Genomic DNA, 10,197 nt, shown 5'->3' with positions numbered 1-10,197 from the left:
AAACAAGCTAGTGTTTTGATAAATTTCCCCAAGGATTTATGCAAGTATGTGCTCTGAGATGTTTTTATTGGGGAGAATATTTGGTTTGCACAATGGAAGCTGCCTTTTCTTCTGGCTTTCAGAGAATTTTAGTCTGATACTGGGGTTTGAGCTATATAGAGAACCCAGCTAAAAGTTAGACTTGGGGAAGATTTTTATGGTGCTAAAAAAGAAAAAGAAAAACTTTATATTTTTTAAAAAACCAGCAGAGAATAAACCCTGGTTTTTTTTAAATCATGAGACTAACAAGAGATCATTCATTCACTCATTCATTTCTTGACAAGTGTTTCCTGACTGCTTACTTTTTCAAGGCACTGTGCCAAGCATTCAGCACACAACTGATGTGGCCCCTGCCCTTGTGAAACTTAAACGCTAACGTTGATGACATTAAACATTTTTAAAGACCCACTCTGTTCTAAGTACTTTACATATGCTAATTTATTTATACTTCCCAATCGCCCTAGAAGGAAAATACTGTTATTATCCCCATGTTATAGTTGGGAACCGGAACTTTATTGAAGTTAAGGGGTTTGTCCAAGTTTACAGGACTAGCAGGGGCTGAGCTGCTATTCAGTCTTGCCCAGTATGATGCTACAATCTGTGCTCTAAAACACAGGTCAGCAAACTACAGCCTTCCAGCCACGTCCAGCCTGATACCTGTTAATAAAGTTTTATTGGAGCATAAAAATTCTCATTCTTTTACATGGTGTCTATGACTGCTTTCATGTGACAACAGTAGTCCAGCAGTTGCAGCAGAGACCGTATGACCCAGAGGGTCTAAAATATTTACTCCCTGGCCATTTACAGAAAAAGTTTGCCAACTCCTGCTCTAATACTCTGCTATACTTCCTCTTTAGGAAAAGGGGGGGGGGGGAATAAGAGGTAATTAAAATACTTGAAAATATTTTTTTAATGTTTATTTATTTTTGAGACAGAGAGAGAGCATGAACGAGGGAGGGTCAGAGAGAGAGGGAGACACAGAATCCAAAGCAGACTCCAGGCTCTGACCTGTCAGCAGAGCCCGACGCAGGGCTCGAACTCACAGACCATGAGATCATGACCTGAGCCGAAGTCGGACGCTTAACCGACTGAGCCACCCAGGCGCCCCTTGAAAATAATTTTTTTAACGTGAATTTCACTCCACTGTGAAATGGAGTGCTGTGAGAGAATAACTGGAGGGAGAAGAGGAAGTTAGAGGCATCCTCTTTAAAATGTGAGCCCCAGAGTAGGGGCCTCACAAGCGGAGATCTGAATCCTGGGATAGAGCTTCTTGCTGAGGAATTTGTACACTATTTAGCTGTCCAAATATCCACTGTTTCTACTTTGACCTGAGCAGAGGATGATAAAGGAACAGTCCCCTTTCCGGAGTGCAAAGGTTTCTTTCTCCTTCAAAGGGAGCCTGGGAGGATTCAGTGACAGATGAAAATGTTCAGCACAGTGCTTGACACCCAGCTGGCACTCCACAAATATCCCCCTCTTCTTCCTTCTGACACCTGTCCTTGCCACCTGCTGGACCAAAATTGGCCCTCTGAACTTGCAAAGGTTTGTACAGCATGAACACAATGCTTTATGCTTTAAGATGGACATTGACATTTAATATAGCAAAGTGAGGTTGAAAGTGTGGTTGCTAACTCAGAATAAATTATTTGGTCCAGCTGATGAGTCCCAGGGGAAAAATGTGCTAGGTCAGTCATTCCATTTGTAGTTGGGGCATAAATACCCTTTCTTCATCCAAATGACCAAGGCTGTAGGCATAAGGAGGTTGGACAGTCAGGCAAGTGGATGTGGGATGCTTGCCTTGGCGGTTTTCTGGATGACTCACCCAAGATATTCAGTCTCCATTTTATATGGGACCTTCATCCATCCATCACAAGCATTAAAGGCCTCATCTTTAACCAGGCTCTGAGCCATTTGCTTGCCACTAAAAAAAACTTCTGAGTTTTCCTGCCAAGTGTATATCCACATATATTTTTATACATATAAATCACCTTCAAAACCACTCATTTTTGCATTTAAGGTTACTATATCTGCCCACTCCTTTTGTTCTTTAGAAAAACATACACTTTGTGGTTAGACCTAGCCTTACGTCCTTGTTCTGTTCTACTAGCTGGGTGACCTTGGGGAAAAATTTTAACCTCTTTGAGCCTCAGTCTTATTTGTAATAATAATACTTACCAATGTAATCCATTTATACAATATTTGATTGTCTATTGAGTGCCAGGCTCTGTGCTAGGCTCTAGGAATTTCACAGCAAAAAAAGACAGACAAATCTCTTGTGGCTGTTACAGCCATAAAGGGAGTCATAATATTCAAGTAAGTACTCAAGATCATTACAATGTTATTAAATGATCTAAAGGAAATGTACAGGGTGAAGTATTAGAGTGAAATACATAAGTGATATTAAGGCAAGACCTGAAGAATGAGAATTATGCAAAGCATAGGAAGCTCTCTTAATGTCTTCAGGCAGAGGGAACATTGAGAACAAAGGTCTGGAGGTGGGGCAGATACTGTTGTGTTTTAGAACAGAAAGTAGTATTATATCCAAAAGGGAAAGTGGTACAAGAGGAGGTCAGTGAGATGAGTAGAGACCAGATCTCATGGGCCTTATGAGTCATGATAAGGAATTTTGGGTTTTATTCTAATCAGAGTGGGAAGTCAATGAAAATGGTTAAGACTTGTACAGGATTCAGGGCACCTGAGTGGCTCAGTTGGTTAAGTGTCCGACTTCAGCTCAGGTCATGATCTCACAGTTCGTGAGTTCAAGCCCAGCATTGGGCTCTGCACTGACAGCTCAGAGCCTGGAGCCTGCTTTGGATTCTGTGTGCGTCTCTTTCTCTCTGACCCTCCCCTGCTTGTGTTTCTCTCTCTCTCTCTCTCTCTCTCTCTCTCTCTCTCTCTCAAAAATAAACATTTTTTAAAAAGTCTTGAAGAGGATTCATGTTTTTAAAGATGAGTCTGGCTACTGCATGGTAAAGGAATGAAGGAATTATAAGAAACAACAGCAAAGGGAGGCCAGGATCATTGCAAGGATTACCTACAATTACAAATGTAAAATAATGAGCACAACCCATGACACATATAAGTTCTTTACGAAAGTTAGTTGGCTGGTGTTCTAGAAAGTTTAAGCCTCATACAGTAGACACTAACCTCATGTGGCTATTGAGCATTTGAAATGTGGCTAGTGCAATCATGGACTTAAATATCTCATTTTATTTTAATAAGAGGAATTTTAAAAATTAATATCTAATTCAGTCATTGGGAAGTATTTTTGAAAAAATTTAGATGTATGTATCTATTTAACCATAATTTTTATGAAATCTGAGTACAGATTCAGGTATTTTCAATGAAAACTTAATGTCTAAATTGAGATGTGCCCTAACAGTGAAATATATATATAATACCAAAGACTTAGTGTGAAAAAAAGAATGTATAGTATTCTCTTAATTTTTATATTAGTTACATGCTCAAACGAGAATATTTTGGACACATTTTGTTAAAGAAAATATTGCTTAAATTAATTTCACCTCTTTTACTGTTTTTAATGCTGCTACTAGAAAATTTAAAGTTACATATGTGGCAGTCACATTTTATCACTATTAGACATGCTGATCTAAGGGAAAACAGAAATCCAGGAATTTAAATGCACAGAATGTTAGCTTTTGGTTATGTCTCCTATCAGAAATCTCAATTTGAAGATTGGAACTAGGAAAAAATAAAAAGCAATAGCACCTTTTGGAAACACTATAGGACTATGAGATCTACATCTTAATTTTGTATTTTATGTGATATATCTCATCCTCAAGGAATTCTTGTGGCATCCCTGGCTATTCCTGGATGTTGGACCTTGCTTTGGCAAGTTCATGCACCCCAACTCTGGGGAAATGTGGAGAATAGAGCTCAGGACTTAGAAGATCCCAGAGCAGGAAGCTTTATCTTCAAAGCTGGGCTCAGTAAGCCCCATAGTATGAATATATTCGCTCTGGGCACAGAAAAAAACTGAGTCAATATAGCATAAATATCTAGCTCCAGGGAGAGTAGATGCACAGAGCCTCCCAAAAGTTTAGCACAGTGCATACATAACAAGTCATCAGGGGAGGCAGAAGTGATTCCCATCTCTTCCTGAAGATTCTCCACAAAGCAACTTATGTTAAAGTTTGTATGAAAGTCTGTAGGAAGTGCTTTAGGTTTGTTATTTTATTTAAGCTTCATGAAACCTTATGAGGTAGGTATCAAGGTTCAGTGACTTCTCTAACATCAGATCACATAGATGCTGAGAGGCTGGGCAGAGAGATTCAGACCAAGGAAGTCTGACTCCAGAGCCCACACTCTTCCACCATACTCAACAGCAATCCTATTGTCATGCCAGTGACCCAAAAGATCACCTTGAGCATAAGACTCCTTCTCTTGTATCATTCCATGCCACCGAGAAATCACCCAGCTGCTCCCCCAGAAAGAAAAGGAAAGAGAAAATGGCTCCTTTGCTATTCTCCTGATTCATTATGTACATGCCACAGGGTCTACTATGATGCCTAGCATTCATTCATTATTCATTCATTCATTCACTCATTCATGTTCAGCTTCCATTCTTTCAACAAATTTAGGGGCTCAATCCTCTGTCTGGGGAGTGTTAATGAAAGCTTCATAAATATTATCACTATTAATATTGATGATCATGAGTAACCCTAGTAAAAATCAAGTACTATTAGTAATTGATCATAATATTGATAATACTGTGAGAACATCATTAATAATAATGATTACAATAATGGCAAATGTTTATTGAGCACTTACTATGTTAAGGGCTGTTACAATTAAAGTATTTTTTTCTATATTGAGCACTTCACTTGTGTTTTAGATAAGACATGACCATTTAATTCTTACAATAATCCTACAAGATAATTCCAGAAGTCTCAAAACCTCTTTATACAACTCATCAGAGCACCAGATTACGCATTGTTTTAGCCATAAATTCTTTTTTTTAATTAATTTATTTTTTGATTTACATCCAAGTTAGTCATCCATAAATTCTTGGAAGAGAACCATTCACCCATGTGATTAACAGGATGTTCACTGATCCCTTACAACTGACAACAAGACAGACATGGTCTCTGCCTCAGGAAAATAATAACAGAACGGACTTCTCAATGAAAAACATTTCTTTTCCTTTTATAATAGTGGCTGTAAGCACAAAGACAAAATTTCCACAGTTCCAGGATCTGATTAGTAGGCTTCCATTTGTAAAAATTTGTTTCTTGCTTTGTACTCTATAGCAACATCCAGCTACTTGTCGTTTCCAAAAATAGTCCTGATATTTTTATGATGTCCTTCAGCCTTTCCTGTTTTTTTTTCCTTTTAATTAACTAGTACTCTTTCAACAGCATAACTCAAATATCTTATTAGTGAAGAATTGCTAAAGTGGGCCAATTGGGTGTTGGCCCTTGGTTAAAAAAAAAAAAAAAAAAAAGACTGAGGGGCACCTGGGTGGCTCAGTCAGGTAAGTATCCAACTTCAGCTGAGGTCATGATCTCACGGTTCATGGGTTCAAGCCCCATATCCGGCTCCGTGATGACAGCTCAGAGCCTGGAGCCTGCTTCGAATTCTGTGTCTCCTTCTCTCTCTGCCCCTCCCCTGCACATGCTCTGTTGCTGGCTCTCTCAAAAAAATAAACATTTAAAAAAAAATAAAAAAAAGAGTGGATTGCATCTTCCTTCAGGCTCAGTAGTGCTTTTATCTTATTTCCAGTCTCCCCTTCCCCGACTAGCCTATGCAGTCTTGGGAATGGGAAGGGCAGGGACAGTGTCTTATTAGGTTTCCTGTAACCAGCTACAGTCACAAGACCTGTCACATAATATTATTGTCTCTAACACTCATTAAACACTATGTGTGTGTCAAGCCCTGTTCTCCGAGATTTCACCATTTCTTTCTCCCAAAACTTAATGGTGAGGTATCATTGTTATCCAACCCAATTTTTATATTTGAGGGAAAATTTATATACTAAAGTTTAGAAGAAGCATTTGGGGCTCCTGGGTGGCTCAGTCAGTTAAGTATCCATCTTCGGCTCAGGTCATGATCTCTCCATTCTTGAGTTTGAGCCCCGCTTAGGATCCTCTGTCTTTCCCCTCTGCCTCTACCCCGCTTGCGCTGCACTTTCTCTCAAAAATAAATAAACATTAAAAAATAGAAAGTTTAGAGGCATTAAGTAATTTGCAGCAAAGTCATACAGCTAGTCAAATGGCAGAGCCAAATTAGAATTCAAATAATCAAATAATCCACCTAAAGCATTTTTCACAGCATGTGACACTTAATAAACACATAATAAATGTTAGTTACGAGAATTATAATTCAAAGTTGGACAGCTAGTAAAGTAAAAGAGCTGATATTGTGACTCAAGTTTATTTTATGTATTTACTTATTTATTTTGCTCCAAAATTCATAGCTTTTCAATTACACCAGAATTTAATTAACAGGACTTATTTTTTTATTATTATTGAAGTATAGTTGACATACAATGTCATATTAGTTTCAGGTGTACGGCATAATGATTCGACAATTCTGTACATTACTCAATGCTTACATAACTGTAGTCACTGTTACCAGATAAAATTATTGCAATATTATTAAGTATATTCCCTATGCTGTACCCTTCATCTCTGTGACTTATTTACTTTATAACTGGAAGTTTGTATCTCTTTGCACCTAAGAAGACTTCTTAAAGGTCATAAAAGGCCTAACTACCAAACAGTTTTTTAGTTCCTGCCATATTAAAAAAAAATTTTAATATTAAAAGGTTTCCAAAATCTGGACAATTCTAAAATTGTCTATTCTATTCTATTCTAGAATTCTAAAAATTCTATTTTTAATGGTTTTTGTATATTAAAGCTTTTGATGTACACAAAAATACGAAGGTATGCATAACTTCATTTAGACACAAATTCAAAAAACAGGTTAGATATCCTTCCTGATAAAGTCCCTCCCAGCTCTCTCTGCAATAGGTTCTGTGAGTTAAAGAAAACTAAGTAATCTCTGCTGTTATTACTGATTACCTGTCTGGCTACCTTGAAGGATATTTCAATTCTGTATTCCCAGCATAATGTGTGGGGGTCTAATAAACATTTAGTAAACATTTCTTGAAAGAATGCATTGGACAACAGTTCCCTTTGATTCCAGGACCCCTTTAACACTCAATATTAATGAGGACCACAAAAAGCTTTTATGTGGCTTATACTTACCAATATTTACTATACTAGAAATTAGAACTGAAAAATATTTAGTATTTGTTAATTTAAGATAACAATACACCTATTATATGCCAACATAAATTATCTTGTTATAAATCATTATATTTTCCAAAACAAAAAATGCTATAGTGAAGAGTGGCATTGTTTTATTTATGCAAGTCTCTTGCTTAACAGAAGACTACTGGATTCTCAGAACTCCTTCTGCATTCAAGCCGTTGAGCGATCACATGACACAGCCTCTGGAAAACACTGTATATTCATGAAAGAAGTGTGGGAAAGGCAAATTTAGTGTTATTATGAAAACCGTTTTGATCTAGCAATGGACCCCTTGAAAGGCACAGTTTGAGAATCATTGGAGAGAAAATTTTATTTTGGACAGGGTTTATGCTTCAGGATTCCTTTATACATTGTTAGCATAAGAGGTCAGAGTGACGGAGTAAATGGAACAGCTTGGAGACAACCTTTTTGCCGCAGGTGCTGAGTAATGCGGACTCTCGTCGTAACCCAAGATGGTAACTTCCGCCTGCATTTCAGTGCGTACAATGGCGTCACACACCGCGATAGCGACGTGCTTTCTCCCGGAGGGTGCCACTACATTTCCCAGGATGCTTTGCCAACAGTGATGCCATTGGTTGGCTCCGACGGAAGTGCACTTGGGTGAACGGAAATAGAAGATTTTAGAGGCTGGGAAGGTGAGGACGAGAGGAGCTGGGGAGCTGTGAGTGCCACCTGGGGCTGTCCGCTTAAGGCGTTGGGGGACTCAGAGAACAAACTGTTGGGAAGCGTAGGGTGGCCTCTTCTTAACCCCGGGGACTCAAACTCCTGCATTCTTCCACTAGACCTGGAAGCAGGGGAAACAAAACATTCTGTGGAGGCTAAGTCTTAGTATTAAGGTCTTGTTTTTTTGAAGTTTTCTTGGGACGAGCTGGGACGAATTCGGGCTCTTGTCGCGACACAAGGGGCTTTGGCGTGATTTTGCTGTGACCAGAGGGGTGAGGGGTGGAGCTGCTGACGGTCTGACTCAGCTTCTACAGCAGTGGTTCTCAATTGGCTGTACATTAGAATCACCTGGAATGCCTTTTTTTAAAAATACGAGTGTCCTGGGCCTACGCCAGACGCCAAAATCAGAATCTGTGGAGGATAAGATCTGGGTAGCAGTACTTGCTAAAGCGTCCCAAGTATTATTGTGTTTAGCCAAGGTTGAGAGCCACTCTTTTCGTGCCTGAGTCCTGATGAGGACCAGCTGCGCCACGATTTCTTTTACAGTATAACCTGCGTGGGCTCTACAGCGCGCACTTGGGTGAATTTGACAATCGATGTTTTGGCACTGACTGCATTTTAAGCACCGTCAGATACTTATTCTTGAGCTTCGTATCATGGTGCTGGAAAGGCCTGTATTTTTATTTTTATATTTTTATTTATTTATTTTTTTTTTTTTTTTACGACCTGGCTATTCGTTCTGAATAAAGGTTAGGGGCGTTTCATTTTTCTTACTTTTGTTTTAGCTTATGCCTATTTTTTACAACCCTGACAAAATTTGAGCAGTGGAAAAAGGAAGAGTCACATTAAAATCGTTCTCTTTTGTTGCTTATATGAAGTTCTGAAAGGGGTGTCAGTTAAAATGATGTTTGGCATTATTTATGGGCTTATAACCAAATTTTTCTTTATAATAATTTCAATGAAAGGAAGTTAAGGTGTGTTTTGGGGTTTTGAGGTACAAATTTGTTTAGGTGTAATAGGTAGGATCTTTTTTTAATACAGGTTTCCACTGCTGTCTCAAAAGTTGAGCGTTTATCAAACCTTTCCTGAGCCAAAATGGCATAAAATAAAGATTATCCACACACCCACCACCCCCTGCTTTCCAAAAGGTCGAGTTATACCAGTTTGCTTTTACAAAGACCTGCATTAATATTTACATGTTTTCACTAAAAGAAATCTGAAGGGGATTTTCACTTTTACGAAAAGAGCTATTGCCATGCTAATGTACCATGCTAATGTTAAAAGCGAAGTGGCATAAGGCAGACTTTTGGAAAGTGGTGGATACCTGTATAAGCACCATTACCTAACATATTTTCTCTTTTCCCAGAACTTCAGCTTCACCTTCCTCACTGATCCAGCATGGGGGAGAAGTCAGAAAACTGTAGGGTTCCAGAGGATCTTTTCAATGGTTTGAAAGTTACAGATCCCCAGGAAGCAGAGTGTGCTAGCCCTCCAGTTTCTAATACCAAAGATCACCATTTCCAGAGCAAGTTGCTCAAGGATGTTGAAGCCCATCCCCAGGAGGACCAGGGAGAAGAGGAGTGTTTTCATGACCCTAGCACCTCATTTGAAGAGGAGGAGCCAGGAGTGGACAGGGTTGAGAACAAACCTGATGATAATGTGAATTCCTCTGAACTAGATGAAGAATACCTAATAGAACTGGAAAAAAACATGCCAGATGAAGAGAAACAGGTAAATATTTATTGTGCACTATCTGCCACGATAAACTGCTTTTTAAAATGAATAAATGTGTTTGATACTGTATCACAGATTGGGTCATCTGTGCTGAAAGAGTTACTTGCCCATCTGTGTCCTTATTGCTTTAGTAGTGACAGAGCTGAGATAAATCAGTAGCACGGAGTGTGTCTGCTTAACAGATTTCCTTTTTTTTTTTCCTTTTTTTTTTTTTTTTTTTTGGTCAACTTTGAGTTCTTCTGTTTGCCTCATATAATTTTATAACATCTGTATATACCTTTTAGCTTTTTTTTTTTTTTTAAAAATGGCCTTATTGGTGGTTGGCTGCTGAAATTCCTGTAAGGAACGTTTTTTGGTTAGACTTTAGAATTATGGTATGCTGCTTATTTGTATTAATCCCTTGATAGCAAAAAAAAAAAAAAAAAAAAAAAATATGACTGCCTGAATATTCTGGTGGTGGTTTGGT

The 10,197-nt window shown here is 38.5% G+C and overlaps 1 protein-coding gene across 2 annotated transcripts in view; it reads left to right on the top strand.

Moving 5' to 3' along the window:
• The first annotated feature begins 7,878 nt into the window (after window positions 1-7,878).
• The window catches only part of TTC1 (tetratricopeptide repeat domain 1), a 46,753-nt gene continuing 44,434 nt past the window's right edge, over window positions 7,879-10,197 (top strand). Inside the window, exons 1-2 of one of the 2 annotated variants that reach the window (XM_042947924.1) lie at window positions 7,879-7,969; window positions 9,364-9,728. In XM_042947924.1, coding sequence (XP_042803858.1) covers window positions 9,396-9,728 — 333 coding nt within the window. In that variant the 5' untranslated portion in view covers window positions 7,879-7,969; window positions 9,364-9,395. Of the gene's footprint in view, window positions 7,996-9,363; window positions 9,729-10,197 lie in introns of both variants that reach the window. The other variant, XM_042947915.1, reaches the window with a different exon arrangement.

Source organism: Panthera leo, chromosome A1 (assembly GCF_018350215.1).
Source record: "Panthera leo isolate Ple1 chromosome A1, P.leo_Ple1_pat1.1, whole genome shotgun sequence".
Classification (NCBI taxonomy): domain Eukaryota; kingdom Metazoa; phylum Chordata; class Mammalia; order Carnivora; family Felidae; genus Panthera; species Panthera leo.
Note: the sequence above shows the minus strand (reverse complement) of the source record. Positions and strands in the feature narration are given on the sequence as shown.